The sequence below is a fragment of the Pan paniscus genome, chromosome 18 (assembly GCF_029289425.2).
Source record: "Pan paniscus chromosome 18, NHGRI_mPanPan1-v2.0_pri, whole genome shotgun sequence".
Classification (NCBI taxonomy): Eukaryota; Metazoa; Chordata; class Mammalia; order Primates; family Hominidae; genus Pan; species Pan paniscus.
Genome location: NC_073267.2, coordinates 63,122,837 through 63,140,000, shown reverse-complemented (window position 1 = coordinate 63,140,000; position 17,164 = coordinate 63,122,837). Strand labels below are relative to the sequence as shown.

At 38.2% G+C, this 17,164-nt stretch overlaps 2 protein-coding genes across 11 annotated transcripts in view; one reads left to right on the top strand and one right to left on the bottom strand.

Annotated features, from left to right (window-relative positions):
* FTO (FTO alpha-ketoglutarate dependent dioxygenase) overlaps positions 1–6,126 on the bottom strand; it is a 404,110-nt gene extending 397,984 nt beyond the window's left edge. For all 6 annotated transcript variants that reach the window (XM_024925915.4, XM_063598008.1, XM_024925916.4 and 3 more), the window contains exon 1: positions 5,997–6,126. In XM_024925915.4, coding sequence (XP_024781683.1) covers positions 5,997–6,041 — 45 coding nt within the window. In that variant the 5' untranslated portion in view covers positions 6,042–6,126. The remainder of the gene's footprint in view (positions 1–5,996) is intronic.
* Positions 6,127–6,195: 69 nt separating this feature from the next.
* Positions 6,196–17,164, top strand: part of RPGRIP1L (RPGRIP1 like) — a 102,995-nt gene continuing 92,026 nt past the window's right edge. For 3 of the 5 annotated variants that reach the window (XM_003822014.6, XM_003822015.7, XM_063598007.1), the window contains exons 1-4: positions 6,196–6,425; positions 9,533–9,624; positions 11,457–11,601; positions 15,397–15,695. In XM_003822014.6, the coding sequence (XP_003822062.1) occupies positions 9,540–9,624; positions 11,457–11,601; positions 15,397–15,695 (529 nt within the window). In that variant the 5' untranslated portion in view covers positions 6,196–6,425; positions 9,533–9,539. Of the gene's footprint in view, positions 6,684–6,976; positions 7,011–9,532; positions 9,625–11,456; positions 11,602–15,396; positions 15,696–17,164 lie in introns of all 5 variants that reach the window. The other 2 variants (XM_063598006.1, XM_055100542.2) reach the window with 2 other exon arrangements.

The following is a 17,164-nucleotide window of genomic DNA, read 5'->3' as shown; positions in this document are numbered from 1 at the left end:
AACATAAGACAAATAAGAATACAGGGCCATTCTACAAAAAAATTAAATAAATAAAAGATAGCCTGCACACATCACAAATGTCAATGTCTTGAAAGAAAAAGGATGAGGAACCAATTTAAAGGACATGAAAGGACACCAGATTAAAGGAGAAGAGACCAAATGGACCTGACAATGAAAGGTAATATGCAATCCAGATGGAACCTGGACCAGGAAAAAAATGCTATAAAATTCATTACTAGGACAATTAGCAAAATTTGAATATGGACTTTGGATGAAATAATAGCATTATATCAATGTTAACTTTTTCTGAAATTAACAATTGATTGTGTTTATATTTGTATGTAAGAGAATGTCCATGTTCTTAGGAAATATATGCTGAACTATTTAGGGGTAAAGAGGACTGATGTCTCCAACTTACTCTGCAATGGTTCATTAAAAAAATTGTTCATGTGGATATATATGGCGAGAAAGAGAGCAATAAAGTGAACACAGCAAGATGTTAACCTGCGAATATGGACAAACAGGTCTATGAGAGCTCTAGGTTCTACTCTTGCTCTTCAATAAGTTTTAAATCATTTCAAAATAATAAATTATAACATCTGAGAAAAAATGCATAGGGCCAGCCCCACCCCAGCAGAGGACCCCTCAGGCCACCAAACTCAATCAAGGGCATGCTACTCTACCCCTGGAATAGTAGCTAGACCTCATCACACTGGGTCCTCACACCAACCCACAGAAGCAGCTATTCTTAACCTCATTAATGACTGGAGAAACTGAGGCACAGGGTATGAATCCCCTATCCCAACAGTAAGGAAATAGTAGACGCCATGGTTCTAACTCAAACCATCAAATACTCATCTGGACTGTTCTATTATATGCCTTAGAAGAAAAGTTCATTTTAAAAATGCATGAATACCGTATAGTATTCTCATGTGCTTAACACAAATTAAATAAATGTTAATCGTAGAAAGCTATGTGGTCCAACCTTCTTATTCACCCTCCAGACTTGGAAACAGCATAAAAGTCCATAGCATAAGCAATCACAAGAGAGAAAATATGATCTAAGTTATTTCAAAGAGAAAAGAAAAATAAAAACTAAGTGCCCATTATGGGGATGACAAAGTTTAATTTAAAAAGCAAAAAAGAAATCTTTGTGACTTTGGGATAAAGACTGCATAGATATGACACAAAAAGCATGAATCATAAAAATAAACATTGATAAAGTGGACCTTTCTTAAAAACTATTAAGTAACCTAGATGAATGGAAGATAATGTTTGCAACACACACAGTAAACAAAGGATTTATATCTAGAAAATGTAAAGAACTCATAAAACTTAATAATAGGTACACAAACAATCCAACAAAAAAATGGGCAAAGATTTTGAACAGACACTTCACAAAAGAAGATATACACATGTCCAATAAGCACATGAGAAGATGCATTAACATTATTACCCATCAGAGAAATGCAAATCAAACCACAATGAGATACCACTTCACACCCACTATAATGGCTACAATAGAAAAGACAGACAACAACAAGTGTTGACAAGGATGTGACAAAATTGTAACCCTCAAAATGGCTGGTGGGAAATGTAAAATGGTGTAGCCACACAAGTAAACAGTTTGTCAGTTTCTTAAAATGTTAAACATAGATTTACCATAAGACCTGTAATTCCACTCCTAAGTATCTACCCAAAAGGAATGAAAACACGTCCACACAAAAACTAGGGTGCAAATGTTCACAGTAGCATTTTCCATAATAGTCAAAATGTAGAAACAAATCAAACGTCCATCAACTGGTGAACAGATAAAAAAAATATGGTATATCCTGACACTGGAATTCTTTTTTTTTTTTTTTTTTGAGACAGAGTCTCACTCTGTCACCCAGGCTGGAATGCAGTGGCACAATCTGGGCTCTCTGCAACCTCTGCCTTCCAGGTTAGGTGATTCTCATGCCTCAGCCTCCCGAGTAGCTAGAATTACAGGCATGTGCCACCACTCCTGGCTAATTTTAGTATTTTTAGTAGAGACAGGGTTTCACCATGTTGGCCAGGCTGGTTTTGATCTAAGTTATTCTGACCTCAGGTGATCCACCTGCCTTGGCCTCCCAAAGTGCTGGGATTACAGGCGTGAGCCACCGTGCTCGGCCTGACACTGGAATTCTATCCACTGTGTAATAAAAAGGAACAAAGTACCAATATATGCTACAACATGGATGAACCTCAAAAACATCCTGGGTGAAAGAAGACCACATATTGTATGAGTCCATCTATACAAAAATGTCCAGAAAAGGCAAATCTAAAGAACAGAGTAGATTCGTGGTTCCCTAGGGAGGAAGTAGAATTGAGAAATAAATGCAAATGAATACAAAGTTTCTTCTGGAATGGAACTATTCTAAAATAAGACGGTGGTGACAGTTACACGACTCTGCAAATATGCTACCAACCATTGAGCCCTACACTGAAAACAGGTGAATTTTATGGTATGTAAATTATACCTCAATAAAGATTTACAAAAAGAGAGATATGCAACCTCATTAGTCATCACTGAAATGCAAATTAAAATCAAATATCACTGCACACCTACTAGAATGGTTAAAATGTAAAAGACTGACAAGCGATGAAAAGATATGAAACAAGTAGAACTCTCATTTTACATTCCTACCAACAGTTGGTAGGAATGTAAAAGGGTGCAGTGCATTTGAATATTGTTCCCCAAAAAGATATGTCCGAATCCAAAAACCTGGCACGTGTGAATGTAACCTTATTTGGAAAAAGTGTCCTTGCAAATGTAATTAAGTTGAGGCTCTTAAGGATCTCAGGATCATCCTGGATTTAGGACGGGTCCTAATCCAATGACTGGCATCCTTTTAACAGAAAGGAGAGAGAGATTTGAGACACAGAAACAGAGAGAAGAAGGCCACATGAAGATGGAAGCAGAGAAGTTATGAAGTGATGCTACCACAAGCCAAGGAACACCAGAGACACTAGAAGCTGGAAGAGGCAAGGAAGGAGTTTCCCCTAGAGTCCTTCAAAGGGAGTATGGCCCTATTGATGCCTTGATTTCAATGCCTCATCTCCAGAACTGTAAGATAATAAATTTCTGTTGTTTTAAGCCACCAAGTTTGTGGTAACTTGTTGCAGCAGCCATAAGAAACTAAAACAAATGGTCAAATCACTTTGGAAAACTCGCAATTTCTTCATAAGGTTAAACAAAGAACTCGCCTATCACTAAGCAATTCTACTCCTGGGCATTACCCGACAGAAATAAAAATGTAAAGACTCTTAGGTGAATGGTCATAGCAGCTTTTTTTGACAGAAATGAAAATGGAAAGACTCATACATGAATGGTAAAAGCAGCTTTTTTCATAAGAGTCCAAAACCAGAAACAATCCTAATGTCCAGTAACAAGTGAATGAATAAACAACATGTGGTATCTCCATACAGTGGGCCACTAATTTGCAATAAAAAGGAACAAATTATTGATACATACAACAACACGGATTAATCTCAAAAATCATTATGCTGGCCAGGCACAGTGGCTCACGCCTATAATCCCAGTACTTTGGGTAGCAGAGGCAGGAGGACGGCTTCAGCCCAGGAGTTCCAGACCAACTTGGGCAACACAGCAAGACACCATCTCTATTTTGAAAAAAAAATCATTACGCTGAATGAAAAAAAGACCCAAAAGTATACACTGTATGTTTCCATTTATATGAAACCTAGAAAATACAGATGCATCTACAGAGACAAAAAACATATCAGTGGTTGTTTGGGGGCCAAGGTGGAGGGACAGACTAACCACAAATTAACGAGAGGGAACTTAGGAGAGAAATGTTCGCTATGCCAACTATGGCGGTTTTGCAGGTATATACATTTGTCAAAAGGCATCAAATTGTACACAAAAATGGTTGCAAATGACTGTAGGTAAATTATACCTCAATAACATTGATTAGAAAAAGAGAAAATAATTCATGAGCCATTGGACACTTTACATTTAAGATTTAAAACAACTACTTATACTTTGTTCTAACAAATAATATTAAGCAAACAAATTTTAAATGAACAGCCAATTTTTTAAAGAAAAAAGGAAGACAATTTGCTCTACTAATTCAACATGTTTCACAAGCAGAAAATGGGAAAAGCCTTGAATTTGGAGTCAGAAGACCTGGCTCAAAGCACTAGTTTCACCTAGCAACCAAGTGGCCTTGGGCAAGTCACGATTTACCTACAAGTCTCAGTTTCTAAATCTCTAAAATATGGATGACACTAATAACTACCTCACAGGCAATGGTTATGGTTTCAATAGAGTAAGAGCTTCTTTGGTGCAGTGATTCTATTTCAGCCAAAATTATAATCCCAACGTATGGCAAATAATAGGTGCTCAACAAATCTTCACAGAATAAATGAAATACTTTAAAAATAAACCTGAAAGATGAGAAAGACATCATGCACAACACCATGAGGTGACATTTGTTTCTTTGCACTGTGTAGACTAAAGCAGAAGGGTCACCCTCTTTGTGCTTATCTTTAATATATTATCCACATCATATGCAGACTCAAGCATGAAAACTTCTGGTCCCTTACGAAATACTGCAATAACTCAGATCAATATAGAGCAGATTTTATATTTTAAATCCTTAGGTGTATTGCCCTAAACAGACTCACTTGTAAGATGAAATTCTATGAAAGCAAGAACTGTGTCTACGTTATTTAACACTGATATTCACTGCCAATATTTGCCTAACATAGAGTAGGCAGCAAATAACATGTGCAAAGGCCCTGAAGCCCGATAAAGTATAGGGAAGAGTGACTTTTAAGAAGGCCAAAGTGACTGGTAGGCAGAGAGCAGAGTGTCATATCCAATGGGGTTGTGAAAGCAGGTTGGGTCCAGATCATGCAGGATCTTGCAGGCAATGTGAAGTTTTTGCCTTTATCCTAAGAGCAACAGAAAGCCATGGAATATTTTTAAACAGGTGGTTGGCAGAGTAAGGAGAAAGGAAAGGGACATAATTATATTTACATTTCACGAAGATCTTACTCTATGGTGTGCAGAAGAGAATGGTAGTTGAGGGAAGGGAGAGAAGGTGGAAGAAGAGTTAAGTTAGGGTGTAGAGTGAGTGTAGGCCAATCAATAGGCTATTCCAACAGTCTATTAAAAAGATAATGGTAGCTTGGTCCAAGGTAGTGGAGATGAAAAAAAAAGTGGGCATATTCCCAATATACGTAGACAAATCAACAGGATCTGAGTTTGGGAATGAGAGAAAGGAAAACACTCAATGCTTCTGAGCCTCAGTTCTTCATCTGTGAAGCTGGGCTGTTATTTATACTCCATCTGTATAATATCTATCTTGTAATCTGCTGTGACAATGATATGAAATAATTTAAATATTATGCACTTAATACAGTGCCTGACCCACAATAAAAGCTTTTTAAAATCGCTGTTGCCATTATTATGGTCATCCCATGGAATGGCAACTACCAGAAGCTGAACATCAAAGGTAGAGAGGAGCAATGTAGTTAAAGATTCATATCCACAGCGCTAAAAGACACAAACTGTTCTCAGCTGGTCACGGAGACAATTGTTCCAAAGAAACACAGCTGACTGCACAGATATTTCATCTAAGCCGATCTCAGTCCTCAGAGACCATTATGAGAAAGCACAGCTGGTATGATCACAGTCATCTGAGAATCCGGTAAACTGAGGCACAGGGATGGCGACAAATTTAACCAAGGAATAGATGCAGAAGAAGGACAAGGAAATGGGTATCTTGCTTCTCATTTTTGAGCCGATCCAACAAGACTTGGCCTGCATCCTGAAGAGCACGAATTTGTAACACCCCCTCTAATATCTCCAGGTCCCTTGCTGACAAGGCCCTGTCATCCCTTAGTTTAACACCGCGCATCCGCTCGCCATCAAACCAAGCCCTTCCGGTTCCCTGATCCTTGCTCACAGCGCACGAAGATCTCCAGGCCCCGGGAGCCCGACATACCTTAGCTTCGCGTTCTCGTTCCTCGGCAGTCGGGGTGCGCTTCATGCTGCCACTAAAGCCGCCTTCGCCACCGCAAGCTGCGTAGATCCCTCGCCCTGGACCCCGCCTCCTGCATGTAGTTCTCTCAGCGTACTGCTCCCGTCTGGAGCTATTCTCCCTCAGAGTGGAGAAAACTACAACTCCCAGGATGCACCGCGGCGACGCCCGCGAGCGCCACGGGATTTTTAGCACAGGAGAATTTCCCAGGTCCGACAGCTGGAAGAGCGTAGTCCGCTACCCCGCGAGCAAACAGGCTAGAGTTCGAGGAGAACTACATTTCCCAGGAGGCTACGGGAGCCTGCCATGTTTCTCCCGTGCTCCTCTCGGCCAGCCGCCCGCCACGCTGTCGCCGCTATAGCAACGGTAGCTAGCTGCAGGGCCAGTGGCGCGGTGAGTACCCGGGAGGATGGGGGAGGATGGGGGAGGATGAGGGTGGGTGGAGGTTGCTGACCCTCCCCACTGCAGCGCGGGCCGGGGTCCTAGGGTCCGCTTTGCGGCCTGGAGAAGGCCCTGGAGTTGGCCCTGGAGTTCTGCTGGCGTGAAAGCAGCCCAGCCCAAGACACCTCCACATCCTCAGGCCTGAATCACAGCCCTCCCTTTATCCCCACGCCCAGGACCAATTTGAAATGTTATATCCCAGCCATGAAGGTGAGAGTTGATGCTGCTAATTGCCATCTCTATCCAGATCCTGCAAGTTGTAGGTCCCTAACACAGTTTGCTCATTTGCCCTGGATTAGGAGTTGGTTGGTAGACCCTAAACCTCCTGAGTGGTCTATTGTTTGCTTAATTATATATTATTTGTTTATCATGTGATTACCTCCATAACTTGCTAGCTTCATAAAGGCGGGGGTTTTGCTTGCCATTTTAATCTCAGTACCTGATATTCATTTATTCATTCAATAAATATTTTTTCTTTATTCTTTTTTTTGTGTGTGTGACAGGTTCTTGCTCCGTCGCCCAGGCTGGAGTGCAGTGGTAAGATCTCAGCTTACTGCAACCTCCTCCTCCCAGGTTCAAGCGATTCTCCTGCCTCAGCCTCCCGAGTAGCTGGGATTACAGGCGTGTGCCACCACACCCAGCTAATTTTTGTATTTTTAGTAGAGACGGGGTTTCACCATGTTGGCCAGGCTGGTCTCGAACTCCTGGCCTGAAGTCAGCCGCCCATCTCGGCCTCGCAAAGTGCTGGGATTACAGGTGTGAGCCACCGCGCACAGCCAATCATTCAATAAATATTAATGTTGGTTCCCACCCTGTACCAGGCACTGTTCCTGAACAGCTGTGAACAAGACTAATACCTGTCTCAAGATGTTTATCCTTTTTTAGTGGAGACAAACAATAATTTTATCTGATAATTTCAGATAGAGGCAGTTGCTATAAGAGATACAAGCCATGCTTGGTGGCACGCACATGTAGTTCCAGCTACTCGGGAGGCTGAGGTGGGAGGATCACTTGAACCCATGAATTCAAGGCCAGCCCGGGCAACAGAGCAAGACCCCGTCTCAAAAAAAAAAAAAAAAAGAAAAGAAAAGAAATAAACAGTGAAGAAATGTAAGGAAGACTACTCTAACATAGGATGGTCAGGGAAAACCTGTCTGAGGAAGTGAACTGAGCTCCAAAGATTAAGGAACCAGCTAATACAAAGGCCTTGAGCAAGACAAGGGTATGGGGGGTTCGAGGAAAGTAAAGAATAATGTAAGTGAAGCATAGTGAGCAAAGAAGGATAACATAAGATGGTGTTGGAGAGGCATCGCAGCATTGTGCAGGGTTTTTCAGCTTCTACACTATTATTAACATTTTGGGCTGGATAATTCATTATTATGTCTCCTAAGCACTGTAAGATATTTAGCATCATCCCTGGCCTCTACTCACTAGATGCCAGTAGCATCCCGCTTCCTTATTGTGACAACCAAAAATATCACCAGACACAACTATTAATACTTTCAATACCACCTAAAGTGAGTTAACTAATCTGTGTCTCAGCTTCCTCATTTGTAAAGCAGGAATCATTTGAGTAACAACCTCACAAGGATATGGTGAGACACTTCATTCCTATAACAGAACACTTAGAACAGTACCTGGCACATAGTAAGCGTTCAATGAATGTTAACACCATCATCATCATCATCATCATCATCATCGTCATCATCATTCTCGTTATTTTTAAAGTGACCTTAACTCTGTCATGGAAAACTAATCATTTTCATACATGGGCCTATGTGTCAACAGGATCCTAAAAATTGACCTTTTCTGTAGGAGTACTTCCAGAAGAAGTAGATGATCTCCCAAGGATTTGTCTGTTAGCCGTTTCTGTAAAAGCAAAATGCAATGGTTCTCCACCATTTGCGAGTTGTAATAAAAATTATGAACCCTCTTTAAGAGATATTGCATATATACATATACATACAAAATTTGGTAAACCATCTCTGGGTTCACAGACCCTGAAACCCCACGGACTCCATTCACTCACTCAACAACTATTTAATGAATGCCTGCTCTCAGAATGCACCACGCTCTATGCTAGCCTCCAAGAATACAGAGCTGAACAAGACAATGAAGCTTGCTACTGTCTTGGTCTTTACATTCTAGAACCAATATCCTAGAGCTTAAGAACTCTGCCCTTTAGAGTATCTTCATTCACAGTTTGCATGTAGCTTACTAGGTAGATTGAAATGAAAATATAAAATCCTTTATTTTTGCATACTAGACATTGTGTGGACCACTCACATCCATACTCAAAATAGAGTTACTGTGGTGCATTTCTGTAAAGAATAGAAACTACAAAAATACTAGAATTAGCTAGAGAGCCTATATGTTGAAGTAGTTGAACCCTGGGTGAGACCTAGGCCTCATGGCAACAAAGGCAAGACACACACACAAAAAAACACAAACCCAGTTGGCAAATTTATGCAACGAAACCTCTTTCACAAAACTTTCACAAAATGCACAGAACTGCCCACTCATTTGTGCATCAAGCAGACAATATTTGAGTAATATTGACATCCCGGGCACATGTGATCAGTGCTTTTAATTTACTCATCCCATTTACCCTTAGAATAACTCTCTGAGATAGGTATTATTTTCTCCATTTTTAAAACTGAGAGACTGAAACTCAGAGAGTTTAGGTGGCTTGACTAGTTTGTTAATGATAGAGCAACCATTTGAATCAAGTTCCTGACCTGAGTTTTTTCCAAGATATCTGCTTTCTTTTGGAGGCTGGGGAGAGGAAAGGGATGGAGAGGAGGTATTTCTTAAATGATAATCTTACTTCATTTCCTAAGCAAACTATAGGAAATACACTGTTGAAAGGAACACTGTCTCCATGACTGAATGTAGTAGTACTTTTAGAATAGAAGCTTTCATCTTCTCCAAGCAGCACATGTGGACAATAAGATGCCCATTAAAGTTCTAGTCCCTTTTTCATTTTATTTGGTTCATTCCATTGCATAGTTAATGTAATAACTTGGAAAGAGTTTATTTGAATTTTCTTTTTTCCACAGCTAGGCCATGTCTGGTCCAACTGATGAGACTGCAGGAGACTTGCCTGTGAAAGATACAGGTCTAAACCTCTTTGGAATGGGAGGGTTACAAGGTATGGCCAGCTGTTATTTATTACAGTTATGAACTTTGATCACTGACTTCTTTACTTTTAATTTAAAGTATTTCTTATACTCATACAAACCAAACCATTTAAGTAACTATATAGTCCTTGATTGGACTAAACAAAAAGATGGAGAGTTTAGAACACATATGGTATTTTACTACATGCATCAATTATCAACAGCTCATAGAAAATGTACAGTCCCCCCTCTGTTCTGATAAAGAATTAACATAAATCATCTTTTTAAAATTCCTCACATCAGTAGAAACTACATAGAGAGTATCAAGCCTCCAAACTGAATTGCCTGGTTTAAATTACATTCAGTATTAAAACATTTCTTTGTGTTTAAATTTTATATGGGAGGAAAGGCCGTATTTTAAGTGTTTTGCCTTTTAAGTGGAATATCTCACATAATAGTGACTTTTTAATCAAATTAATATGGATTAAAGGTTTTCTTTATCCGTTTATCACTTAGTAGTTGCTGTAGAGCTAAAAAGCACTTTCAAATTGAGAAAGAAAAGCACTACTTTAAAGAACAATTTAGAACAGAGAGCTGTGTTTATCTTTGTGTGTCCGTTGTGTCAGCTATGCTGTCACGCATGTATCGATTATCAACAGCTCATAGAAAACGTAAAATCCCCCTCTAGCCTGAGAAGGGTAGGGATTTAAGATACATTCCATTTAGGAATCTACATACACTTTTCAATCAGAACAGTGTAAATGGCCACTGTGAAAACCAGAAAAGTGGTCAATGTATTGTTTATTGAAAAAGATAAAATTTGGCTACATAGAAAATTTTTTTTTTTTTTTTTTTGAGACGAAGTCTCGCTCTGTCGCCCAGGCTGGAGTGCAGTGGCGTGACCTCCGCTCACTACAACCTCCGCCTCCCGGGTTTAAGCGATTCTCCTGCCTCAGCCTGCCATGTAGCTGGGTTTACAGGTGTTCGCCGCCACGCCGGCTAATTTTTGGCTACACAGATTTTATTGTTAGAAGTAAAAAGTATGTGTAAGCTTTGCTCTGCAGATCTTTCAGGGAGTATCAAGTATTATACAAATAACTTGTAAGTGTGCAAAGTGATTTATTGGGTTTTGATACTCTATAAGTTCAATTCTTGTGCTCAGTAACCTATCACAGGACCTTAGTCTCTATCAGTTGTTCTTTGTTTCTATTGGAGAATTGTTGAAAATCGACCTTCTTCACAATGATATGGAAAATACCAAATTTAAGCGTCTGTAAAAACAAATCATAAACACATGCTAAAGAGTATAAACGTTCTTAAAATTTATATAAGGTAGTATAAAGAGAAATTATTTGTGAAGCTTTTAAATGATAATTTTTAAATTTAGGGGTTTTTTGATTTGGTCTTACAACTTTTATAGTTTGTTTTCTAAGACACTCATAGCGCAGAAAAATATCTTAGTTATATTATGTTTACCAAATTACTCTTACTCTTGCCTTTGTAAAAAAATAACCTTCGGATACTCTTTTAGTTGTCACAACATTCAGCAGGTAAATTCAAAAGTCTTTATTGAATCAGAATTCCATCTTATATTCTTAAAGAACGGCACTTGAATACATTTTTGAATGTATACTATTGTTATTCGAATTCCTAAAACTGTGTATAAAGTATTAATAGCAAAGATTTTTATTCTCACCTTAAATAATTGATGTAAACAATGGTACAACATTTTCTAAAGCAATCTTAACTGTAGGTCACAAAGGAAAAAATCTCAGATGAGTGCATCAGAGATTATATTAATATCAAGAGTTTTTAGAGACTATTTTAAGTAACCTCACAATTAATTATCTTGGCATTTTTGCAGAAACTTCAACAACACGGACAATGAAGTCTCGCCAGGCAGTGTCACGTGTCAGTCGTGAGGAACTGGAAGACAGATTTTTGCGTTTGCATGATGAGAACATTTTACTTAAACAGCATGCCCGCAAGCAGGAGGATAAAATTAAAAGGTTATGATAAAAAGCTTTTAGCTTTTTTTCTTGACTCAGTAAAATTTGGAGGGTATGGTATTTTATAAACTTAATTGAAAACCCCACCTTGAATCTTGTTTGGAACAAGGCAGGATGTAAATAAGTACAATTTTTAAAAATGGAAAATCTTGCAAACTAGAATAATAAACCAAAAAGATTATGAGTGTTTATTATGTCTGAATTTGCTATTTAAAAGAAAAAAGCTAATAGTTAAGAGTGCCGTTAGTATATCATACCTATAAATAACTTTTGGTTTAATATTTATAGTTTAATAAGCAAATGGCCAAAGCATCTGTTTTTTAAATGTCTTGATTTTAAAATGAAAGTTTTAAAAAGTAACTAACTATTCTAACTTGTTAGAATGCACATTCCCTTAAGATTTGGGGTTTACTAATGAAAACATCACTTCAGTCTCTGGAATATATTTAACTTTGCTTGGGTTATACTAGATTCTATATTGATTTCAAAGAGTCTCTACTGTTTCTGAAGAAACAGTATTGTCACTTTTGATTTATGTGCAAAAAATCTTGGCAAAAATGATTTCTTAAGAGTAGATACTCTTTCATTCTTTTTTATTCAGAAATGCTGTGCCTATTTTCTGAAGGGAAGGCATTAAAAACAAAGTGTGTTCAGATGTGTAATCATGAGCAGGTCTGTATTCATATTTATGTTCTAGGTTCAAAGAAAAGGTGAGACAACCATTGAAGAATGAAAATAGGGTTTTTCTGCTTAGAATCCATCCTAAGGAGGTGGTTCCAGTTCAGTTTCTACTCTGTGGACTTTAACAACCCACTGACCTGCTATGTGCAGGCCTTTTACTTTGAGTTGGGTTTTAGTCATGATGATGGCTGTTTTCAAGATTTGTGACTCACTTGCCTGATTCCTTTTCTGACCATTATCCCACACACATCAGCCAGTCAGAATGAGGCATGTAGTCTGCTATGACCACCTAACAATTTTTTTCTTTGTAAGCCTAATTGGTCAGTAAAAGAATCGAATTCACATCCTTGACCTCATTAGTAATTTGTCATAGCCAGAAAATAAAAAACAACTGAATAATGAGCCATGTAGTTTAATGGGAAAAGGACTGAGCTAGGAATCAAGTTGTATGTATGCATTGTGTTATCTCTCTGCCACTAGCCTATGGTATGTATGTTCAAGCCATTTAACCTCCTGAAAGTTCGTTTTACTTAGCTACGAGAATAATGATCCAATGAACACTATGACCCAAAAGCTCTAAATGCCTCTCAATCTCACACCACTGACTGTGACCTAGATACATGGGTAGAACTGTCTTTAAATTTATCCTTTAGAAGTAAATAGGCCAGGCACAGTGGCTCACGCCTGTAATCCCAGCACTTTGGGAGGCTGAGGTGGGCGAATCACTTGAGGTCAGGAGTTCAAGACCAACCTGGCTAACATGATGAAACCCCATTTCTACTAAAAATACAAAAAATTAGCTGGGCATGGTGGCACAAGCCTGTAATCCTAGCTACTCGGAGGCTGAGGCAGGAAAATTGCTTGAACCCGGAAGGCAGAGGTTGCAGAGCCGAGATCGCGCCATTGGACTGAGCTTGGGCAATAAGAGCGAAACTCTGTCTAAAAAACAAAACAAAACAAAAAAGTAAATAGTTTATTTTCTATAAATGTAGATTTTATAAACTACCTTTTTATTTTTATTTTTATTATTATTTTTTTTTTTTTTGAGAGGAAGTCTCTGTTGCCCAGGCTGGAGTGCAGTGGCACAATCTCGGCTCACCGCAACCTTTGCCTCCCAGGTTCAAGTGATTCTCCTGCCTCAGCCTCCTGAGTAGCTGGGATCACAGGCGCCTGCCACCACACCTGGCTAATTTTTATGTTTTAGTAGAGACGGAGTTTCACCATGTTGGCCAGGCTGGTCTCAAATGAACTCCAGACCTCAGGTGATCCGTCCACCTTGGCCTCCCAAAGTGTTGGGATTACAGCCATGAGCCACCTCGTCTAGCCAAAACTACCTTTTTAAATAAGCACTCAGACTTTGCCAGATCACGTATGATTCATTAATATGATAAAATAATCAAATCCAGCAAATGGAATGTATGGCTATTACGAGACAAACAGATGCAATCATGTTTCTTGACAAAGTTTATTTGAATATCATTTGAAGAATTTAAAGATACCCTGCCTTAAAAATTAGTGTCATTTATTTTTACCTGGGTGTTAACTGCCTTTTTATATTAAATCTGTGTCTTTCTTTTGAATGTAATCTATATCTCTGTGTGAAAGTCTCTCTGTAACAGAAAATTCAGATATTTAGGTTGACGTCTCATTCATATGACAACCCTTACTTTTGCGCACAGGCCATTGGGTGGGGCTTAGGACCCTAAACTCATTAAAGGGCCAGGTAGTGTGTGTGGCCCTCTTGGACTGTCATACCTGGCCAAATTTCCCAGTGATATATCATTCTCAGAATTAGGTGGAAAAGGAACTAATCCATTGATTATTTTACTAGAGTGTTTGTGGTACTCTTGGATCTTGGTTTTTATTATCCTGTATCCTTTATAAAGCATGCTTAATGGATGTGCCTCAAGGGAAAGAGAAAACAATCTTAACTGATTATGTTATGCATAGCTCTCCCTGATGCCACATGCTGTAGGCCGAGTAGCCAGAGTGTGGATAGACATGTATTACTACCGCATTTACAGCGGACTCTGCTTAGGGCAGAAAAAAGGTTGTTCTATGACATCCCAAAGCTATTAAAGGTTTTTTTATTTCACTTTTGTTCCCTTAAGTAAAAGCTTCTGTCCATAACCACGCTAAAATAAAGCAAAACCCATTTAAAGAAAAATGAAGTGTGTTTTTATTTTCAATCTCCTGTCTGGGTCTTTATAAAAATAGATTCACTATAAACTAGAATCAGCTATTGAAGATGTGCGACCAATTTTGTAAAGTCTTGAACTTGTGTCTCTCATCAAAGCCACCTTTTCTTTCTTGTCCTGCCAAGATTTTTCCATTCACTGTCAGGCATGTTTTCCGTACGTGTATATTACATCACCCCCATGTGCCCTTTCTGTCTTTTGTTCTTTCTAACCAGTTTTTATCAAAACTTAAAAGAATCAAAGGTATAAACTCCTGAGATGTCAAAAGCACAATTTATGTCCAAATTTCAAGATAGCATTAAAATGATACTTTTGCATCTAATTATTTTTTACCATTAAACACAAGTGTTTCTTGAGCACTAAGCAACATTTATTGGTGCATTTTGGTTTCTTTTGAATTTTTCATTGGGCTTTATATGTGTGCATTTATGCATTCTAACATTTTTATATTTATAGTGTGTCTTAATCCTGGAGAAACTGAAAACAATATATTACCTAAATGCTGCACAGTCTTAACACACTTTTTAAAAGTTTTAACTTACTGTGGATTGCAGATATAACCCACCACATCCACAATCTGTAACTACACTTAAGTGCATACAGCATTCCTATATAAGGTCATGCGTTAAAAATTGCGTTTCAGGAACATATGGAGTAAATATGTGTCCTCTCTTTACTAACCTTAAATGATAAGCCTTAGGAAACTGTTATTTGTCAGTGCTATAAAGCAGATTGTTGCCCAGTGGTTTCAATTATCATCAAAGGATTCTTCACAGGCAGTAATAGTTACATCAAAACCTGAAATTTATTATTCAGGTTCTGCACTGAAGTCTTCACAGTGATTATGTTCCTTTCAACAGAATGCATTTTATGCTGACTTCTCACATTCCTTTTCATCTTTTTATTATTTCCCCAGAATGGCCACCAAGTTAATACGGCTAGTTAATGACAAGAAAAGATATGAGCGGGTTGGTGGCGGCCCCAAGCGGCTGGGACGAGATGTGGAAATGGAAGAAATGATTGAGCAGCTGCAAGAGAAAGTTCATGAGCTTGAAAAACAAAATGAAACCCTCAAAAACAGACTGATTTCAGCCAAACAGCAACTTCAAACCCAGGGTTACAGGCAAACTCCGTACAATAATGTACAATCTCGTATTAACACTGGGCGTAGAAAAGCAAATGAAAATGCTGGTTTACAGGAATGCCCCAGGAAAGGTAAAACAAAGCTTACGTTAAATCTAAACTGAAGTCTTATTAGATTGTGTAACACAAAAAAAACACAAAGTTTTACTTCTGTATTATGCATGCTTTTAAGTGTCTTTAGGAAGAGAAAAATAATTTTTTACTTTGATAAAATAATATTGTCAGTGAAGATTATTTAAGAATCACTAGATCAGTCTCAAATTTGTTTAGTAAAAACATTCCACATAACCTTAATGTAAGAGACATGTGTGAAACTAGGTAAAATGAGTTGAATTGCGTTTGGGTTGGTTAAACCCACTGTACTCAGGCAGGTGGGGAAACTAGCTAGTTTGCTTACATATGACCACATTTACTGTAATGAATGATCACATTTAAGTTCTTCATCCAAAGACCTTTTCGAAATTTGCAAAAGTGTTGAAATCTTTCTCATTGGATGGCGGTAGCATGACATGGCATGTGCATGTAACCAGGGGTTTAAAAAGTTGGGTCCTTATTTCTACACTTACTAGCTGGTGACCTTAGACAAGTCTCCTAATCAATCTGACCCTGAGTTTTCTTTACTTGTAAAGTAAAAGGATTGAAACAAGTAAGGATAAAGGTCTCTTCCATCTCTAAAAATGATCATAGGCCAATCACTTTGTTCACTTTAAAAATTAATAACCTAAAATGTACCCAAGTTGCAAAGTAATTCAATTGTGTAGACAAGACTCAATATAGAACATAAATATTTCTAATAAAAATTTTCAATTCTCTTCACCCACAGAGAAACTTTATTATAATGGAACCACAATTCAATAAATATCTTAAGTAACGTTTTTAAAATTTCAACTACTGGGAAAGGAAACTAGGTTTTAGCTCTAATTGGTTTTTGTTTAGAATATACTTTACATAAAGACCAAACATTTTTAGGGATATAAAGTAGCATGTAAAACTTTAGTTTCAATTCTTTGAGGAATAAAAAAAAAAACAAAAAACCACTCTGAACAGAAAGGGAGAAAAATTTGTTGTAGTTCGCTCTCGAAGCCAAAATGTTAGCACTATCTTTTCCCTAGATAGAGTTCCTTTGAAGTCAATAAGGCCTCCATGCAGGCAGGAGGCAGCTGCAGGATGAAAGGGCTTGGCTACTCCTAGCTATGTGAGATTGGCAGTAGACTCTGAATACAACTAAAGTAAGCATAATGAATTATAAATTAGAAAGTACATTCTGCCACTGAGTAACTTTTTTACATGGAAGATAATACTGACCTCAGCCTCATTTTCCCCATCTATAAAATGGAGTGATAATAATCCAGCTTAGATAAGAGATCAGGAGATGGTGGCTCCCACAATAATATATTTTACCTTTAAAGTGACCTATCCTCTCTGAACCTTAGTTTTGCCATCTGGAACTGGAACTGGGCAAGATGATCTCTAAAGTCTGCAAGATCTTTTATACTAAATAAAAATAATGTTCAAGCTAGGCACAATGGTGTACACCTAAA